This window comes from Colias philodice, chromosome 16 (genome assembly GCF_061535455.1).
Source record: "Colias philodice isolate Cphi_HAF_F1 chromosome 16, ilColPhil1 Martin Lab GWU primary, whole genome shotgun sequence".
In the NCBI taxonomy this organism is placed as follows: domain Eukaryota; kingdom Metazoa; phylum Arthropoda; class Insecta; order Lepidoptera; family Pieridae; genus Colias; species Colias philodice.
Genome location: NC_143101.1, coordinates 1,077,295 through 1,099,183, shown reverse-complemented (window position 1 = coordinate 1,099,183; position 21,889 = coordinate 1,077,295). Strand labels below are relative to the sequence as shown.

At 33.5% G+C, this 21,889-nt stretch overlaps 3 protein-coding genes across 6 annotated transcripts in view; 1 reads left to right on the top strand and 2 right to left on the bottom strand.

Annotated features, from left to right (window-relative positions):
* Positions 1-445: 445 nt before the first annotated feature.
* Positions 446-2,248, bottom strand: cpa (F-actin-capping protein subunit alpha). Its single transcript, XM_089704719.1, has one exon. It carries the CDS (start codon positions 2,203-2,205, stop codon positions 1,339-1,341), a length of 867 nt encoding a protein of 288 aa, XP_089560845.1. The 5' UTR covers positions 2,206-2,248; the 3' UTR covers positions 446-1,338.
* A 5,881-nt stretch (positions 2,249-8,129) lies between these two features.
* ND-B14.7 (NADH dehydrogenase (ubiquinone) B14.7 subunit) lies at positions 8,130-13,424 on the top strand. 2 transcript variants are annotated; one of them, XM_089704700.1, is made up of 3 exons: positions 8,130-8,477; positions 11,759-12,013; positions 13,331-13,424. In XM_089704700.1, exons 1-3 carry the CDS (start codon positions 8,222-8,224, stop codon positions 13,339-13,341), a joined length of 522 nt encoding a protein of 173 aa, XP_089560826.1. In that variant the 5' UTR covers positions 8,130-8,221; the 3' UTR covers positions 13,342-13,424. The 2 variants fall into 2 exon arrangements, with proteins under 2 accessions (XP_089560826.1, XP_089560827.1); XM_089704701.1 differs by lacking the exon at positions 13,331-13,424 and having other exon boundaries at positions 11,759-12,024.
* A 2,666-nt stretch (positions 13,425-16,090) lies between these two features.
* Positions 16,091-21,889, bottom strand: part of RIC-3 (RIC3 acetylcholine receptor chaperone) — a 32,373-nt gene continuing 26,574 nt past the window's right edge. For all 3 annotated transcript variants that reach the window (XM_089704884.1, XM_089704885.1, XM_089704886.1), the window contains 6 exons: positions 20,103-21,596; positions 19,450-19,542; positions 18,713-18,832; positions 18,143-18,215; positions 17,562-17,617; positions 16,091-17,015 (listed from right to left, as the gene is read on the bottom strand). In XM_089704884.1, the coding sequence (XP_089561010.1) occupies positions 16,890-17,015; positions 17,562-17,617; positions 18,143-18,215; positions 18,713-18,832; positions 19,450-19,542; positions 20,103-21,596 (1,962 nt within the window). In that variant the 3' untranslated portion in view covers positions 16,091-16,889. The remainder of the gene's footprint in view (positions 17,016-17,561; positions 17,618-18,142; positions 18,216-18,712; positions 18,833-19,449; positions 19,543-20,102; positions 21,597-21,889) is intronic.

Genomic DNA, 21,889 nt, shown 5'->3' with positions numbered 1-21,889 from the left:
GAATGACCAAATTATTAGCCGATCGAATTTATATCCATTACTTATTTTATAGTCTATAGTTAATGGTTAATAGGCTACGCTATCATAGTTCATATGCCTACTTTTTTAGAAAGAAATCGATGGCTCATTTGTATTGAATAATTAAAAACCACTGTATTTCATAGCTTAGCTGAAAAATTCTGTGTTGAGGAGTATAAGTTTTCGATCCTGATTATAGAGTTACTGATTTTATTGAACTGAATGCTAACAGGAAAATCAGTAATCAAATTTAAAGTCAATATATCACAGGAAATGCTTCCTTCTATTGTATAAAATGAGTTTGTTGTTAAATATTATTACTCAATATAAAACTCAAACTTTAAACCAGTGTTCATTAGATTCATATTCTTATCAAATTTGTGTTTATGAAATCAAAGAAAATTTCAGAAGAAATAAAACCAAAGTGTTAGCAACATTTTAATATATATTTTTATTCAAATGAATTAAATCATACATTACAGAATACTTGAATTTAATGTACGTTTTTTAAATTATAATAATTATAAAATAATTCTTACTGGAGTTATATTGTTACATATAAAAAAATGCTTTCGATCACTCTCAATGACATAATTTATGGACAACTAAATTTGACCCACAGCATCATTTGAGCAACTGTTGTAGGCTTCAATTTCCAAGACAATATATTGTGCTCTCTGCCCATAAACTCGCACTAAAGCTACATGGACAATTAAATTAACTATAATTAAATGCACCATTAGAAATCTTTCCATGTTTAGCTGACAGCGCACATATATTATGCAAGCAATATTTAAAACTAATATACAAATAATACTGTCTTTTAGATGGATGGAATTTAAAAATTTGATGCAATGAATAAAACACTATTTGGAGTTATATCTCTTGGTAATTGACATGATTTGAAAGGAATATATATTGCTCACACAACATCCACCTGCTGTAAACGGAAACAACTGAATTTGATTGAATTTAAGGCTGTGCTATGGACCTACGTACTCTAAAGGTCCTAATTACATTTACAATGTTCTATAATCTCTGCTATTATACTCAGACAACGTGATTGTCATGGACACTATCGGGAACACCACTTCCAAGCGGGCAATAATTTATGTAATAATCAATATCCTTCCATAATGAGAGTAACAAAATGCGATAAAATTTAACAGTTTACAATAGCGATTTCTCTATATACTCATAGATAAATATGCGCCGGGGCCGCGTCCCTCGGTGCCAGTAAACATTTGAACAAGACTTTTCTTATGTGAATATGTACAGAGGCATGGAGCACGCTGCAGCTCATAGTGCAGCGGCGGGACATCATTGGCTCTTGAGCTCCTTACCGATCGTGTAGGAGACCAGGCGCGCCCAGTCGATCTTGCTGCGCGTCACGGGCAGCTGCCGCCGCAGCGCCTTGAACGTCGTGTCGCTCATCGTCTTGTAGTTGTCTGATATCGCGGTCTGGTACGCGTTCTCCGCGTCGCACACCAGTTTCACAAACTCTTTCGCCGTGGCCACCTCACCCGTCGCGATCAGCGGCGCGCGGACTTCCTTAGAACTAACCAGTTGTACGTTTCCATCCTCGTAATAATGCACTTGTACTCGCAGCATGCCCCGCAGCTCTGCGGCGCCGCTACCGACCGTCAGCGACCAGACGGAACGCCACCGGCCGTTCCAATAGTTCTTCGGCTGAAATTGATGGTCTTCGATACACGCCACGAGGGATACGGCACCGGATTCCATCGCCCGGCCGACCACTAAACTTGCCCCGTGTTTGTAGTGCTCGGCCACATAATTAGTCAGCTCCACGTCCAACGCGGCCCGCCAGGGCTCCGCCACTCTATCGGGTTCGTAAGGTTCATATTCGGAGGCTTCCTTACGAAGATGGTCGTATTTAAAAGAGTGTTTTGAACGTGGGTCGAAAAATCTGCCTCCACCGAGCTCATTATGGTCTGTAATTAGCGTATGGAGCTCGGAGCCTTCAAGACGCACGGGTGTGAGCTGATCCTTGTTGTATTGCGCGAAAGCTCCGCTAGCACCCTCTTTAAGTAAATTATCGTTGTTCAAAAGTACTCTCACATCATTAAACACTTCATTAAATTCACCTGGGGGTGAATGTAGAATAAAATCTGAAACAATTCTAACTTTTTCCTGATCACTAATCACTTCGTCACCGTCCGCCGCCATTTTTGATTTTGATACTTTTGACACTATTGCAGATAATAAAAAAAGCTCGACACAGCTATGACAGCACCTTAGGACAGCACTGTCAAATAATATACGGTACAGATAAAAATTATTCGAGATAATATAGAAATGTTCATCTTCAGTGTACACATACACCCCGTTTTCCAATTACAGAGCATAATGCGACTCAGTGCCGCACAATGCCGAATTATGCTGATGCTTAATTGGAACGTGAAACGCACCAGCAGGTTGCGCTGAGTTCAGTGTTGAAAAAAAATATATTCATAGTTAGCAATAATCTCATTAATGTGTAAATAAAGTGGTATACATAATAATTGGTTGAAAAATAATTACGGTTATTTTAAGTAATTTGAATTTTGATTATTTCATTAACATTTTTTTTTAATGTTTGTACCTTCATCCATACTTATATTTATTTTTTTAACACAATTTGAATTAACTTTGATTATTTCGAAAAAACTACAATGAAACGAAAGCTTTAAAATTTTTTCCAATAATTAATAATTACTAACGATAAATCGATTGCACGCATCAATTCACGCGCATTACTTTTTCTAGTGCTCGATTGTGCGAAGCGTTGCTGTAGTTGGAACATTCAACGTTAAGCATTATGCCGCATAATGCGCTCTAGTGCTGTAATTGGAAAACGGGGACAATAAACGTATCGTGCTACATTCAATCAAACTAGAAGATAACAAGAAGATTTTGAAATATAATATAATATCTTATTTATGGAGTTGGCAAATATTTATTTGTATAAGCTTTTTTAATAATTTGTTATGAGTTTCGGCCGAGTTTTTCATCATTTGGATAATATTCAACACAACATTCTAATCATCCTTAGAGCGTTTTCACATTATCCGATCCGATATCGGATATCGGACGCCGATAGCCGATATCCGATATCGGATACAATTTGCCCTTTCACATTGTCCGATAAAATCGTTCCGATATCATCATGAGTGTTGCCAGAAATTTTTAGAGAAAACTAAACTAAATTGCCAGTTGATAAAAAAAAGGTATAATTAAAAAAAATCAAATGTTATATCATAGTTGTACACGTACATTAAAAATAACTACGATAAAGAAAAACAACTTCAAAAAAGAAAAGTAAAATGTAAAAAAAGATTTGATATCACAAATTATAAATTATACTGCATATTATTTAGATGTGCTATCATATTTACTAAATAGTTTTGATATCGGTCATTTGTATATCATAATATACTAATGTTAACACAATATAAATTAAATAAATTTATATCAATACCTACTACAACCTATATATATTACCATTTTTTCACTACATACATTTATAAAAGTTCATGTACCTAGTACCTATGATAAATTTATTAAGTGATACAATCTTTGTTCACATTTTCTTTTCTTTTTCTTATTACACTGTATTCTGTAATATCCTAAAATACCTAATACTGTCACTCGTTCAATTCATGGGTGTCCCACTGCTGGTATACTAAGCTCAAAGGAGGTTATAGTTTTGCATACGCTGAGTACGTAAAAAATAATTAAAAAATTCCAGACGCATTTTTTTTTTCAAATAGATGAATTCTTAAAACTCTATGTGTACACCCATAACAAGCGAGCCGCCCAACTTTGCCACCAGCACGTGAGCTATCGTTTAAGATTATGTTTTCATAGATAAAATGCTCATATTAGAGAAGCGGTATATGCCGGCTGCGCGAAGCTAGAGAAGAAAACATGGATTTTCAGGAAAAATTTAGCAAAAAGTTTTGGACGTAATTTTTTTTTAAAGTATTTTTTACGTGATCAGTGTATGCAAAACTACAAGTTCCTTCGCGCTTAGTATACCAATAGTGGGACACCCTGTATATTTGTAATATGATTGTTGTAATTTCCTGTAAGTATACATAAATTATTTTATTGTCATAAGCAATTATTTTAGAATTAAGAGTTTTCAAACTTTGTATTCTTTGTTGTAAATTCAAAATAAAAATAAAATCGGTGTGAAATCTCCTCCTTTTTTTGAAGTCAGTTAAAAACAAAGTACTCAATGACAACAATACAATAAACAGCACAACCAACATACGAGTAGGAGGAGGAGCGAGGCAGAATGAGATAAAATAAAGATGATAGACACTAATGTTTTCGAAGATAGATATTTGAATTTAAGAACGCAATATATTTTTGTTTACTTCAGTTCAGCCAATTGCCGTATATTTTAATACGGCAAATAAAAATACCTGTCGTATAAATCGTATTTTAAATGCCTATAAATACTTAAATGTGTGTTTTCTTAATAAAAAAAGGTTTCTTTTAATAGAAAGGGTTTTAGGTTAAAAGCAAAGAATTTTTTTAAAGATTGAGCGCCCTATAAGACTGAAAATACACAAACTAGTGCTTTTTTGCTGTTGGTATACTGCCTTTTAGAAAATTGAGTTGGCAACACTGAACATTATCGTCCGATAGCCACTGGGAATATCGGTGTCGGCTCCGATATCCGATATCGGACCGGACAATGTGAAAGACAGGTACATATTTCATACATTTTACTTCCCTCCGATATCGGATATCGGCTATCGGCTTCCGATATCCGATATCGGATCGGATAATGTGAAAACGCTCTTATAGTCGAGCCAATTTAATAGGCAACATTTGACGTCTATCAATTTTATCTTCGAAGAGAGGTAACCTGCTTAAAAACATCGATTAAAGTGAATTAATCGATACGGATTTGAAACATTTGTAAATCGAATTTATTAATTTATGATGATTTTTGTTCACAAGTAATCAATGCATTCGATTCTAGATGTCAGATCTCGATTTTTAGAGTAACATCTCTGGTATTTAAAAAGAAAAAAGGTTTATTGACACAAAATTGTAGCGACGTCAGAGCGTTTTCACATTATCCGATCCGATATCGGATATCGGAAGCCGATAGCCGATATCCGATATCGGAGGGAAGTAAAATGTATGAAATATGTATAGTACGACATAAAAGAGATGAAATTAATTATTTTGGAACTAATTCGTTTTTCATTACCTGGCAACCCTGAATTGGCAATGTAGCTGTCAAGTTGAATAAAAATTTGTTGTTTTTTTCGTGAAGTGGAGAATTATTGAGATAAAATTGTTATTTAGAACAAGAAATTTAAATAAAAAAGGAGACATCATGAAAAAGGTTAAACGTAGCGGTGTCCGTGATGTGGTGTATAAAGTTTTTATTCGGTGTTTGTCCGAATTTCAAGCTGGAAATTTATTGACTGATTTGGAAAACGTTTACAAACGTACAGCAGAATATACCGGTGAGATTTCATTTATTTTTGCTCAGTACTACGTAAAATAGAATATTCCATTAGTGACGAGTGTTTAATGTATGTATGTATGGCGATTATTACGTTTTCGCAATTTAATTTGAGGTTATTTGTATGTAAACAAAAACTAGTTTTTATAGTGCGACCAGCACAATTTGAGTCAAGAAGTTATATCCAATCCAACCAGCCTCAAATAAAGTACCTAGTTTAGATTTTACTACATAGTATAGTGATAACTGTTTTCATACAGCTATCTATCTATTAATCAATCAAACCATAAGAAAAAAAATCATATTTACTGTATCATATTTACAGATACTGAAGATGCCCCGTACCCTCTTGCCAGTACTTCGAAACAGAGTGATGATCAGTCCTTTGAAGGAGTAGAATATTTAGATTTTGATGAATTATATTAATGTACAAAATTTATCTACAAAAACAATAAAAATATGTGGTTTTCAAATCGCCTTGTTTTTTTCTACCCGACGGACCCAGAAAGAGGGTAATGTGTTTGAGCTGCATGTATGCTTGTTTGTTTGTATGTTTGATTCTATGTGCGCCTCTGCAGTCTAAGCACTTGACCGATTTTTATAAAATAACTAATTCCAAATACATTTAAGTAAAATTTGACCTAGGTAGGTCAATTAAAATACTAAAATAATGTATTTTTGTCTTAAATTTACACTATTGCTACAATGAAACAATTATAACGGTTTAAATCGCGGTATTTATTTTAGATCATATATATAGATTTTTGGATTTTTATTCTATAGTATCAAGATCGCTTGCGTCGCAGTATCAGTGTTGCTATATGAGCGACGGTGGCGCCCTCATTTATTTTCATCTCTTTTGTGTCGCACTGTACCTGTCTTTCACATTGTCCGATCCGATATCGGATATCGGAGCCGACACCGATATACCCGTGAGCTATCGGACGATAATGTTCAGTGTTGCCAACACAATTTTCGAAAAGGCAGTATACCAATAGCAAAAAAGCACTAGTTTGTGTATTTTCAGTCTTATAGGGCGCTAGATCTTTAAAAAAATTCTTTGCTTTAACCTAAAATCCTTTCTATTAAAAGAAACCTTTTTTTATTAAGAAAACACACATTTAAGTATTTATAGGCATTAAAAATACGATTTATACGGCAGCTAATTTAATTGCCATATTAAAATATACGGCAATTGGCTGAACTGAACTGAAGTGAAGTAAACAAAATTAATATATTGCGTTCTTATATTCAAATATCTATCTTCGAAAATATTAGTGTCTATCATCTTTATTTTAACTCATTCTGCCTCGCTCCTCCTCCTACTCGGATGTTGGTTGTGCTCTGTGGTTGTGCTGTTTATTGTATTGTTGTCATTGAGTGCTTTGTTTTAAACTGACTTCAAAAAAAGGAGGAGATTTCACACCGATTTTATTTTTATTTTGAATTAACAACAAATAATATTTGAAAACTCCTAATTCTAAAATAATTGCTTGTGACAATAAAATAATTTATGTATCTTTACTTACAGGAAATGACAACAATCATAATAAAAAATATATATTTGAACGGGTGACAATATTATTTGCAGTGTAATAAGAAAAATAATAGAAAATGTGAACAAAGATTGTATCACTTAATAAATTTATCATAGGTACTACATGAACTTTTATAAATGTATATAGTGAAAAAATGACTAAATGACTAGGTACGTCTTGTTAAAAATACATTTCATAGATTTTGAAAGGTATTTACTGATACATAATATTATGTATTACTAAAATTATTAACTAATACTAGGTTGTAGTAGGTATTGATATAAATTTATTTAATTTATAATGTGTTAACATACCTATACTATACAAATGACCGATATCAAAACTATTTAGTAAATAGCACATCTACATAATATGCAGTAATTAATGATATCAAATCTTTTTACATTTTACTTTTCTTTTTTTGAAGTTGTTTTTTTTTTACGTAGTTATTTTTAATGTATGTACAACTATGATCTATCATTTGATTTTTTTTTAAATTATACCTTTATTATCAACTGGCAATTTAGTTTAGTTTTCTCTAAAAATTTCTGGCAACACTCATGATGATATCGGAAGGATTTTATCGGACAATGTGAAAGGGAAAATTTTATCCGATATCGGATATCGGCTATCGGTGTCCGATATCCGATATCGGATCGGATAATGTGAAAACGCTCTCAGTTCTTCAATTCAGAAATTGTTTATTATGTTTAGAATGGTTCATCAGTAAAATGAAATCTTAAAATTACTTGTATCGGTCATTATTATTATAAATATGTAATCGTTATTGAAAAAAGTTAAGCAAATGTGCAGATCTAACAGAAAGAAATATCATGTTATTCCATGTTGTCGTTACTAGGTTACGTTGTTGAATTTTGTTGAACTGTCAAATGTTGCCTATTAAAATGGCTCTACTATAATCATCAATCTGTGAAGATGTGTGTGAAACATTTTTATTTTATTATTGATATTGATGATGAAATTCATACATTTTTAATATTATTTTTTATCTTTATATTTGTAGAGTCTGTAAAATGATCTAACCAATAGTCAATGTCAGTAATTGTCAAAACTAATGTCATTTTTACAAAATCAATTAATCAAATGTAGCCCTGGTTGTGTAACTCTGAAGACCGATTAAAATTTAATATTTCGGCGTTATAATCTATTAACAATGTCTACAATGTCTTCGTTGTTGACATATAAATATTACGACACTCCTGAGGGGCAGGACATTTTTAAGAAAACAATTGCAACATCCAAAAATGCTGTCTTAGCTAGTATCCCACTAGCTACGTTTGACGTGCTGTTGTATTCTCATCCCAAGGGCTTCTTCAACACGGCTTTACGTTATGGATCCTACTTCGGCACAGCCGTAGGGATGGCAACGGCTTTTACCCTTACTACCAATATTGCCCAGAACGTTCGAGGTATACTTAAATTTCTTGTAAACTTCCCACACCATTCATTCAATTCTATCCAATTTATACATATTTACATTTTGGTTTCACCTTAATTCAATCAGTCATGTGCTTTTTGTTCTGCAGCAACTACTCCTTGATCCTTATTTCCACATATTCCTTCCATATTTCGACATGGTAAGGAAAATAAGGATCAAGGAGTAGTTTTATTATCAAGTTTATATCTAACAGGAGAATAAACCGAATGATAGCCTATTGCTTAGTATTGCAGTTCACTTCACTAATTCTTAAGCAATTTACCTACTAGCATCAGCATCACAAATGTTTGATTCTATTAAAATATGGAAAAAAAATCATATTCAAAAGGCTAACATTAATAGTCCGTTTTCTTATGGGCATGCTTGTATGGAAAGGTATACATTTTTGAGTAAAGCAATGAAATTTGGTTCGAATGTTGTACTCGTCCACCTAAGCCCAAATCGCCTGGTAGCCAGTGTCTACTCCCCGGCAGAAGGGAGGGAGGGGGGGTTATAGAACAGAGCGCCCGGCGCTCGGAAAAAAAATTCTGGCGGATTCATTTGGCCCTTTGAGTCGAGTTTGGTGTCGTTATCAGGTAACTAGATGATGCCCGATTCATTTCCCATACCAGTTTTTTAAGGTTCCGTAGCAAAATATGTCACAATCTTTAAAATAATAAACTTTTGGCAGTGGCAAAATCCAAACAAACCAGTATATTTTTATATTTTTGTATCAAACTTGGTTTATAAAAAAATACTGTCTGAAAGGCCATTTCATACAGATTATAAAAACATTAACATGTAACATATATCTTACCATTTTCAATGTGAAATAAATTATAGAAAGTACAGGAACGTTCGTCAGCGCAGCGTAGGGGACGGCTAATAGACCCGAAAAATAAGCAATAACATAAAACAAAAACCATTCAAGTGCGAGTCTGACTCGCCCATCGAGTGTTTCGTACTTATTTGTCCTATACCATGTTATCTTGTCTGGTAGGACCTGGTTAACTGATCCACACACACTTTCGTCTTTATAATATTAGTGTGATTTTTAATCATCTTTAAATTATAAATGAAGTCAGGTAACATTGTTAAAAATAAAGATATATAATAATAGAACGTTTTTGTATTAATAATAATTACAACCACCTCCACAATTACATAATTAGGTACATTATTTTGAGCTGGCGTATAAATACTTCAATCTGGAATTGCAAGATTTCACGCACCGACATCTTATCAATTCAAAGCTTCTCTTTTCTTTTTATTTCAGATGGGCAAGGCATATTTTGATTTTTTTAGGTCCTTAAATATATTATAAAGCCTGTAAAACTGCCCTTAAGGTGTGTTGTTTAAGGGCAGCTTCTGTGGGAGGCAAATTTTCGATTTGCCTGTCCGTTTTTATTAAAAATTTGTTTGCGACCCTCATTTACTGTCACAGCGGGGTATAATGTGAAAAACAAACATGTACTTATAATAATTATAAAAAAATATAAGTTCTGGATAAGAGTATCCTTAAAATATCGTGACCTTCCTTACCTATCATGCATTGTAATCACAAAATTTTCAATTTCACTGTCTGCATATTTGCCACTGTAAAGTGATTCAAATCCTCGTGTGACATTCGGATATGCCTTCCATACCTCAAATGCATGTGTACCTATAGTTTTTTTAGACCTTCTAGCTTGGAATACATGATATTCTGTACTAGCCATATATTCTGTCGACTGTTCTTAACATTATTTTGGCTACTACTACTATATCGTGTGTTCCAAAGCTAGAAGGTCTAAAAGAACTATAGGTACACATGCATTTGAGGTATGGAAGGCATATCCGAATGGCACACGAGGATTTGAATCACTTTACAGTGGCAAATATGCAGACAGTGAAATTGAAAAGTTTGTGATTACAATGCATGATAGGTAAGGACGGTCACGATATTTTAAGGATATTCTTATCCAGAACTTATATTTTTTTATAATTATTATAAGTACATGTTTGTTTTTCACATCGTACCCCGCTGTGACAGTAAATGAGGGTCGCAAACAAATTTTTAACAAAAACGGATAGGCAAATCGAAAATTTGCCTCCCACAGAAGCTGCCCTTAAACAACACACCTTAAGGGCAGTTTTACAGGCTGTATAATATATTTAGGGACCTAAAAAAAATCAAAATATGCCTTGCCCATCTGAAATAAAAAGAAAAGAGAAGCTTTGAATTGATAAGATGTCGGTGCGTGAAATCTTGCAATTCCAGATTGAAGTGTTTTATACGCCAGCTCAAATGTACCGAATTATGTAATTGTGGAAGTGGTTGTAATTATTATTAATACAAAAACGTTCTATTATTATATATCTTTATTTTTAACAATGTTACCTGACTTCATTTATAATTTAAAGATGATTAAAAATCACACTAATATTATAAAGACGAAAGTGTGTGTGGATCAGTTAACCAGGTCCTACCAGACAAGATAACATGGTATAGGACAAATAAGTACGAAACACTCGATGGGCGAGTCAGACTCGCACTTGACTGGTTTTTGTTTTATGTTATTGCTTATTTTTCGGGTCTATTAGCCGTCCCCTACGCTGCGCTGACGAACGTTCCTGTACTTTCTATAATTTATTTCACATTGAAAATGGTAAGATATATGTTACATGTTAATGTTTTTATAATCTGTATGAAATGGCCTTTCAGACAGTATTTTTTTATAAACCAAGTTTGATACAAAAATATAAAAATATACTGGTTTGTTTGGATTTTGCCACTGCCAAAAGTTTATTATTTTAAAGATTGTGACATATTTTGCTACGGAACCTTAAAAAACTGTTATGGGAAATGAATCGGGCATCATCTAGTTACCTGATATCGACACCAAACTCGACTCAAAGGGCCAAATGAATCCGCCAGAATTTTTTTTCCGAGCGCCGGGCGCTCTGTTCTATAACCCCCCCTCCCTCCCTTCTGCCGGGGAGTAGACACTGGCTACCAGGCGATTTGGGCTTAGGTGGACGAGTACAACATTCGAACCAAATTTCATTGCTTTACTCAAAAATGTATACCTTTTCCCATAAGAAAACGGACTATAATAATGTTTGAATATGATAATAAAAATGAAAAAATCATCTAAGTTCTTAATTCTTATCTGAAACATAAATAAATTCTATTTTATTTGGTCAGTTAAGAACATAATTAAAAAAGTGTCAATGTTTATCATCTCATCACCCAATCATGACAACCTAAAAATTATATCTATAAATTTTCAGGCAAAAACGACAGATTAAACTACTTCATGGGTGGCGCAGCAGCTGGTATGGTGTTCTCAGCATTGCGCAAAATACCTCTGTTAACTTTACCGATGAGCATAGTCCTGGGATGTGCAGCGGTAGCAAAGAAAGAGGGTATTGATGAAGGCCACATTTTCTTCCCTAAAATTCAGATGGCAACCAAAAACGCCTGGTCAGCAAGGAACGATTGGACTATCGCCAAGGATATTGAAGAATTGAAAACCTGGACAACTGGTAATGAGTAATAGTATAATAACGAGATATTTGAATGTGTGTTGTTTTCGAAATGAATCCATAACTATGGAACTGGACTAATTTGTAATTAGGTTCACTAGCAGAAAGCTACATTAATTCTTAGTAAAGCATAATTTCATTTCATTTTATCCTGGGTGAGATGATTAACTTGAAACAAACTCTTACTGTGTTATATTTTCACATTTGGCTAAACAAAAAAAAAGATAAGATACATTTTCAATGTATGTTTATCTACACTAATAATATTATAAAGCTGAAGAGTTTGTTTATTTGTTTGAACACGGTAATCTCAGGAACTACTGGTCTGATTTGAAAAATTATTTCAGTGATAGATAGGGGAGCGTTCAAGTAATACGTAACGCAATTTGGGGGGAGGGGGGGGTCTCGTAAAACGTTATGATGCGTTACAGGGGCGGAGGGGGTCTTTCTTACAACATGTTACGTAACATTGTTTTTTTTTTTTTTAAATAAAAAATTAGGGAATTAAAACTCCGAAATTGGCAACCCTTTTCATTTACGTTTTACGGGGAATCCCTTGATTGTATTATACATCATTTATTGTTGTTCTCGTTGTCAGTATTTGTTAGTGATGATGATTATAAACAAAATACGCAGGTGTTGCCGATTAAAAACCTCTTTCTTTATTTAGTATTATTACTGTAAGGGCAATTAAAACTATACCAAGGATAAAATCTGTAACATTTTGCGACTTTAGGGTAAAAATGGTCACTTGAGTGTTACGTAACGTTTAGAGAGTGGGGGGGGGAGTATAGAAAAACGTTATGGTGCGTTACAAGGGGGGGAGGGGGTGTCAAAAATCTACAAAAATTGTGTTACGTAATACTTGAACGCTCCCTAGTCCATTTATCGAGGAGTGCTATAGGCTATATATCATCACGCTAAGACCAACAGGAGCGGAGCACTGCGGGTAAAACCGCAGAGCACAGCTAGTAAAAGAATAAAAATTGAAAATGTTTAGTGGAATGCGTAGTGTGATATAATTCAATAAGTACTTGTTTGTAACAATGTACAGGTTATATTGTTAAATTTTGCTTTGTTTTTGCCTAACCATTAGCATAATATAAATAGAATATGAAATATTATGTGCAATTTCTGAGATAAACATTTTAAGCCGTATCATGGAAACACTATCAAATGCATATCTCACAATTTAAATATTTATCTCTTTAAAAAAATGCTCCTACTGTTTTAATTTTAAAATCAAGTTAATAGATATAAACTCTCTGAAATTACATTTTTCATGAAATATTTTTAAATCATTAATTTTTTTTCCAGGTTCCAACTAGATTTCGCGTGAAAGAAAATTGAAATGGAAGTAGTGTAAATAAAAATCAATATTATTTAAGAGTAATAAATCATAATTACTAAATGTAGTACTTTTATTTAGCCCTCGCTCCCTATGTCAAGAAACAAAAGTTTCATGTTTACCGTTAGGAACTTGGAACAAAATATCTTCAAAACAAATATTAAACAGTAAACAGTAGTAAAAGTAACAACAATTATGTATTATAAACAATCATTACCTACAATATGTATATTTTTAAGAAGTAAATGGCTAAGTAGGTATAATAAATGTGTAACAACACAGCCCGGGGAAACTACCATAGTTTTATTTCCCAACTTGCATGATAAATTCCGAAACATAATACAAAACAGCCAACATTGTATCTTGAATTATAACGACTATGTAGTGATTCAGAACCGCAATGGCATGAGAATAATTACTATCGTCAAGACAAGCGCATACATATGGGAATGTGAAAAGCGCCCCTGCCGTGCGAAAAAGAAACTACATATTTTTATATGTACTAATGACGTCATGCTCTCGATGTTGATACCAAGCCGATACGAATACTTTGACATGACTTTGACGATAGTTTTCGTGCTTGTGATTATACATACAAATGGAGTGATACAAATCTTAAATAGCTTCGTACATAACCTTAGAACATAATATTATAATGCTTTTAGCTTTAGCCTTTAAGTACATCACACATGGGCCAACACTTCGTAATACATAAATATGAAAGAAAGAAAAATATAACACCTTCCTTAGAGCGTATACGCACTATGCGGGTAGCCGCATTGCGGGTAGCCGTCCGGCTGACCGCAAGCACAATTATGTACGTAATATTCATTTCTATGCGCACTGCGATGCGGCTACCGCAGACCGCACAGTGCGCATAGAAATGAATATTACGTACATAATTGCTGCTTGCGGTCAGCCGGACGGCTACCCGCATAGTGCGTTTACGCTCTTAGTGACATATCACACTAGCGGATTGCGAGCGGTTTCAAAGCGGAGCGGGTGCGCAACGAATACGTTGCGGGCGCGCAACTTGGATACTCTCGCACAAAAGCCAGCCCTTCCGCCTTGCCTAACTTCCATTCAATATTTCCATCGTTTCTGTAGCACTCAATTTTTTAACCGTACTGTGGAAATGCACTTACTTAACAGTTAACTAAAGATGTAATAACAACTGGAGTTGTTAAAAAAAGGTGCTATAAAATTGAATTACTAGGACTTTTAGAATGTACCATACATTCCAAAAGTATGTAACGACTGACCAGTATAATCTCTCCCATAGCAACGTATGTTATAAAGAGATTTTGTGAACCTAATTATGAGCAAAGTGATAGTGAGTTGCTGGTTGCTTGATAAAATTTTCTATTCACTGCTATTTATCTAATAATAAGATAGCCCTGTTTTAGTTAAGGAGCTTTAACATTTATTTCACTAATGAACTTTCTTAATGAGCAATTAAGTTATCTGATTGCATTTCGACCAAGATTTAATAGATAAAACAATACCCTAAACATTAACATGTTATGAAACTCGTAAAAAATAATGATCTCATAATTATTATACTATCACAAGTTATAAGTAACAACCAGCACGGATTCCATTTTGTTAATGAGTGTACATGACTGCGACGTAAACGTTGCGCATCTGCCACGCGTCCGCAACGAATTCGCTGCGCAACCGCAACGTATTCGTTGCGCACCCGCTCCGCTTTGAAACCGCTCGCAATCCGCTAGTGTGATATGTCACTTAGAATCACTTGTTGATGAAAATGAAAGTTGAAAACTAAGTAAATTCGTACAGTATCTTTTGATTTTAACTAATAAATATCTTTACGATAATAATATAGTATCGCTAAAATAGTGCTATTTTATGGTATGATGTTTGGGTAAGTTGGGAGGCCAAAGAAATACTTTATACCGCCATGCCATGAACATCTCATTCCCTTGGGAAGATCTATTTATGTTGCGCATTTGAAATTTATAAATTCCGATAGATGGCGCTGCATAAAAAATTGTGCACATTTAGTAATCTTCTATAATATAAAAATGAATCGCAAAATGTGTTGGTAAGCGCATAACTCGAGAACGGCTGAACCGATTTCGATAATTCTTTTTTTATTATATGTATTCCTTGAAGTACGAGGATGGTTTTTATGTAGAGAAAACGTAAATATGTACCACGGGCGAAGCCGGGGCGGACCGCTAGTTAATAATATAAACAGATTAAAATGTGTTTCTATTATTTTTTTTACATTTGTACAAAAGAAAATGTTTCTATTGGAATTTTTTCAATAAGTATTTAATATTTACACTAAAATATGGTAGTATCTGGTTACTTGTTTATAGTAAGTGACGAATCATTGAAGTTTCTCAGGCAGGCGGACTTATATTAATTCTTCTTCTCTTTGTGTTAACTATCTATATAATATTTAACATATGTTTCATCATAGATAAAAAGGTTCGTGTAAAAAAGGAATACATAAAAAATAAAACATAGGCATAATTTCAATCATTTATTGTTACAACTATGAAATCAACAAAACTCCACAAGCAATCTACATTAAAATGCTAACTTAGTAAATTAGTTATAATATGTATCAACTGTGCAAATAAAAATAAATTTCTCTATAAATAAATATATTTGAAAAGGAATGTTAGAGTGTAATAAATGTCCTCCCTTTTCATTTAAATAGACGAGATGGCGAGCTCAAAAATAGATTGTATTGCAAATAATTCGACAATAATTTATAATCTGTAAAGCATAAAAAAGCAGTGACCACAGACAACAAAAACCGCATAAATGCAAACAATTTCATACAACACGCCGGTGCATACAACTGTATAATTAAATATTAAATAACAATTTTATCAATAAATAATTCGATTCTAGATGTAAATTACGAAACAAACAAAAAGAGTCAATTGAAGTACAATATAGATACAAAACTAATGTTTAAAATTTGGCAAATTATTTTCGTATATTCGCGAAAATCAAATACATTTACGCGAAAATTAATACTATAAATTCAAAATATACTGTATAATGTTTGTAAAATTTCACCGAATAAAATTATGATACGCTTTAAGAAAATTTGGCACAAAAATACGAACACCAATCGTTTACAAAATTACAAATGTATCATTGAAAAAGATTCTACAATATAATACTTTTGCATGAACCAAAGATATTTAAAAGTGAGCAGAGCCTAAGAAAGAAAGTTTAGCAAATTTCAGCCCCTTTTTCGTATTATTTAATAAATATCTTTGGAACAAAAACAAACTAGTAACACATAAAATTAATAATTCACAGATCTCTTTAAAATGAACCATAGACGATAGACGAATGATACAGATAAAAAATATCCACAATTAATACTTAATGTGCTAAGGACGAAAAATACTTGAATTTGATTAAAATGCTTTATTAAATTATTATAATATCTACGAAGAAATGTGTTAAAATAGGTTAAGATTGAAAATTGTATGAAATCTACTTAAGGGTCCTTAGCACGTCTAATACTATCGATTATCACTTTAAACCTGTCTTGTTCCCGCCTAACTCTATTTCTTCTTCCTCTTCTTCCAACTCTTCTATCTCTTCCTCTTCTTCTTCTATCTCTTCTTCGATTTCATCTTCGGAGAGATCGTCGTCCTTCTGTAAAAGTGATTTAAATTATCCATACTAATATTATAAATGCAAAAGTAACTCTGTCTGTCTGTCTGTTACTCAATCACGCCTTAACTACTGAACCAATTTTCATGAAATTTGGTATGGAGATAGTTTGATACCCGAGAAAGGACATAGGATAGGTTTTATCCCGGAAATCCCACGGGAACGGGTTTTTCTTTGAAAACGCGGGCGAAGCTAGTTGTCAATAAAAGTGATTTTATATGCTGATATGATTGAACTCTTTAAAAAAAATGTCAACTTTTTATATTGCCAGTAGTTGTTTTAATAATTTGAATCAAAATTTGAAGAATTTGTTGCTTTGTCAGGACAAAGCAACAAATTCTTCTTTCTCAGGAGAAATTCAATTCTTTCTCAGGAGAAATTCAATTTTTCGACAATTAATCGATGACCAGGATATATTTTAAACTTTGCAACATCATATTTTTGCTGCTTTTTTCATTCAGAATATACGCAACTACTTACATAATATATTGAAATTAATAGTTTTAATATAATTAAGAGAAATCATACCCCGGCTGCTGGTTGTGTCATGGCACTCGCTGTCGTATACTCGGTTATTGTAGATTCTGAAACATTTCAATTATATTCAATCCTTATTTTAGTCTATCTATACTAATATTATAATGTGAATGTGTGTTTGCTTGACCTTCTTTCACATTAAAATGCAATTTTATGATATTTATTTTTATGTATGTGTGAACTAGAAAGTAATTTAGGATACTTTTTTACCACAGTGAAACATCTCATTCCCATGGAATTTTTCTACTTAAAAGTTCAAAGCTAGTAAAGACATACGATTTTATCAATTTAGAATATGGTTTTATATAAATTTATATAGTTTTATGGTTTTATTTCAGTTTTTCGTACAAACATTGGCGCAGTTATATTTTTAAAAAGTAGAGTGTTTTTTTAATATTGGAAATCTTACCTAGGACATCTCTCTTACCGCTTGCTGGCCGCATTAAAACATTCAGAGATATAATATGTTACCAAAAATAAATGCAGTACAATTTAAATTCAATAGACATCCGTCTTATGGCAATATTTTTCTATATAACAAAAGGACAAATAATTCATACTAATGTTATTACCTGGATCTCGTTCAGGCGAGTCTCGCGGCGCATCTTGTATCAGAGACAGCGTCATCTTACCGCTCACCACCAACTGAAATAATAAAATAAGTAGTTCATATTACGTAAATCTTAATATATATAAATCTCGTGTCACAATGTTTGTCCTCAATGGACTCCTAAACCACTTAACCGATTATAATAAAATTCGCACACCATGTGCAGTTCGATCCAACTTGAGAGATAGGATAGTTTAAACATGTTGGTACCACGGGCGAAGCCGAGGCGGACCACTAGTTATTAATATGAAACCCTGATGAACTCTTGTGCATTTCGATGATCGATTATTCGATTTTTCGATTGGTAAGTTGGCTTAGCCTTTCCACACCAATTTCTTTTATTAATATTTTTAAAACTGTATTTGTTATAGTTTTTTAGCAATAAATTCAATTTCTTAAAAAAATAGAGACAAGAAAACATTGAAATTTATGTTTAGATATGGGAATGGAACAAAAATTATCAATTTTTTTTGAAAATTATCTACACATCCCACAAAATATCTGTTTACATAGTTAATAGATAAATAAATACCGGCGCATTCTTGGTGGGTTTCTGCACATCAGCGCTATCCTGGAAGTCGGCGACGAGCACGCGGGACTGCTGCGGGATCTCCGTCTCTAGGAATATCGACTGCACGTCCTGTGCTTTATGCTGGAAACGATAAAAAATTGTTTAGTGGTTTAGTTAAAAAATATAGAGACATTTGAGATATTTTACTAATGGCCCTGATAATATTGAAAATATAAAAATATATCATTGAGTATATTAATATATTTATATTGAGTCGAAAATTGTGGTAAATAGTACGCGTTAGTTATTAGAAGGGCATAATTAGCGGGCTTTAAATTTATTTAGTCAATGATGAGTAATTAATTAAAGGACTAACTATATTTTATTACTTAATATCGGTAAGTGAAGCGTAACTGAAGGTACGTTGTTAACTAGTTTAATTATTACCGTGGTGTCTAACCTAATGGTAAATAGTGAGTAAATGATGGTAAGTGGTATGTTCCTGGTCGGTAGTTATAACTAATAGTAATTAGTGAGTGTTACAAGTGGCAAAAGTCGTAAGTCGTTAATGGCTATATCTAGTAACGAGTAACAAGTGTCTAGTGGCTAGTGTCCCATGGCTAGTCGCTAGTGTCATATGGCTATAGTGCCTAGTGTCTCTTGGCTAGTCGATAGTATCTCATGGCTAGTCGATAGTGTCTCATGGCTAGAGGCTAGTGTCTAGTGTCTCATGTGAAGTGTCTAATATAAAATCTCACCGCAGGTTGAGCGGGCGGGAGGCTCGCGAGCGGCGGCCGCGCGGGCATCGTGCTGCCGTCCGCCGGGTGCGCTGTTACCTCCATACCCATTATCTGTTATATTATAATTGTATTTATTGACGTGACAACGTCTTATAATTCGATAGAGCCGGCTGCACGCACGAAAAAACATGACTCATGTGGCGTTACCTCGCTCTGAGGCGTTCCATGTAAGGCTTGAAGTGCAAGCGAGAGCGCGGAACGAGCGACAAAGAAGCACAATCGGACGTTGTCACGTTCAACTATCGTCAGTAAACCGACTTTACAGACAACCAATTTTTTTTAATGTGTGTGTTCAAGGAAAAGAAATTATTATAAAAATAAGCTTAGGAGAATCGATGAACCTGAATTTAGCTGTAAACACAGCTAAAGATTAATAATCAAAAAGAAAAAGTACGGTTATTAAAGTAATTATTATAAAAGGATCTACATTAAAGGTCCGTGTGAAAGTTTGAAGATAATATATTTCCGAAGAATTTACAAAAAAGATATTAGCAGTTGTAGACCAATGAATATGAATTCCACAAAAATTTTGTTTTACTTTCTATGTTTGTTTAAAGAAACTCATATGTTATCATTTACATTAGAAAAAAATAACATAAAAGTGTACTTACCTTAACACTAGAGTTCTCATTATCAATTGTTTCTACAGGAGAATCTTCTTTCAGCGCCTCAGCCAACAGCTCCGGTGTTGTTGGACCATCTTTCGTCGCAACGTCTCTCTCTTCCTTTAGAAATTCTTCTGTTTTTACTATTGCATCTTGTTTTATATCTATGCTTTCTGGCTTTTTGGGCGTAATTTCTTCAACCGGCTTTGTTTCTTTAGGTTCGTCATTTTCTTTGATCACTGCTTCTTTAGCTTCTACTGGTTTGTCTTCTTTATCTGAAATATCATCTAATTCTTCTTCAGATGTTACTGGTGTAGGTTCTTTTGTAAATTCTCTGTCTGCATCGTCTGTTTCAAAATCAGAATCATCTTTAATAACTAATGATTCATGCACTGGTGACGAACGTGTTTTTGGTAGTGAAGTTTCGTTCGATTCTAAGTTATCTTTCGTTGAGATTTCCTCCGTAGAAACGTCTTTTGGTTCCAAAATAGATTCCTGTTCTAAGGATGTTTCTTTTTGGATTGGCAAAGATGTATTAGGATCTGGAGTTAATTCTTTTTCAATAGATGCTTCTTTAGATTCAGATTCCTTTTGTTTTACTAAAGGTGCATCAGAGGACAATTCTTTTTCTTCACTAGGTTCTTTTGGCTCAACAGAGGTTTCTTTTTCGATAGATTCTAACTCTTTTGATTCTGTAGGTAGTTCAATATGTTCTATGGGTGATTCAGATGAATCATGCTCTATGGATGCCTCTTTAAGTATCAAAGAGTAATTTTCTGTTAACAAGGGTTGTGGAGAATCTTCATGCTTATTTATTAATCCTTCTTGTTCTATTGAGGATTCTTTTTGTTGTAAAGGACTTTCAGAATCAGTTTTGTCATCTACACATGCATCTGATGACAACTGATCCTGTAAATTGGATGTTTGTTTTGATGGAATATCTTCTTGCTCAATAGAAGATTCCTTTGGTTCTGACAAAGGTTCTTTATTTTCTATGAACGATGGAGATGGAGGTTGCGCTTGATCGTCAGATAACTGTTCTTTGTCTGGCGAGGACTCTTTTTGAATGAATTGTGATGAGATTTCCTCTCCAATGAGATTTTTATGTTCAGTGGAAGGCTCTTCTTGCTCTTTAGAAGATTGTGTTTGTTCTAACTGAGAAACGTTAATGTCCGTAGTGTCTTGTGGTTTTTGTGTATTGCTTTGTATTTCAACGTTATTTGATTCAGTTGATTCTTTTGTTTGAACTGTTTCTTCGTGTATAGGTGTTAATTCTTTTGTCTGTTTTGTATGATCATACACATTATGAATTGAGTCTTTATCGTCAAGTAATTCTTTTTCAGAGGATGATTCCTTACGTTCAGATAAATTTTCCTTAGATTTCGCCAATTCTGCATTTGCCTTTGGCTCCTGGTACTCACTAGTCACGATTTGAACTGGACCAGAGTTAACTAAAATTGTTCCATTTGTGTACGGACGGGTGTGATTATCTTGGGATTCCTGGAATTGAGTAATGTAATTTTAATAAGTATTATAATTAGATGTCAATCAACTACAACATTTTTTTTTGAGCATAGAAAATAATCACTACGCAAACTGTCAGGTTTATAAAAATAACACTACATTCAATAAAACGCATAATCAATCTATCTAATGCCTACTACAAAATTCGAAGCATTTCAAACAAAATCCTGAAAAGCAAGTAGTAAAACGTCAATAACTCTCACGATACAATAACTATTAGTAATCAAAAATACTACATCTAACTATAAAAACGATTACCGAAATCAAGC

What these genes read in the sequence shown, in the direction of transcription:
- cpa (XM_089704719.1), bottom strand. Translation starts at nt 2,205, where the DNA reads ATGGCGGCGGACGGTGACGAAGTGATTAGTGATCAGGAAAAAGTTAGA.
- ND-B14.7 (XM_089704700.1), top strand. Translation starts at nt 8,222, where the DNA reads ATGTCTACAATGTCTTCGTTGTTGACATATAAATATTACGACACTCCT. An exon ending in TATTGCCCAGAACGTTCGAG is followed by an intron (nt 8,478 to 11,758) that starts GTATACTTAAAT and finishes ATAAATTTTCAG; the next exon opens with GCAAAAACGACAGATTAAAC.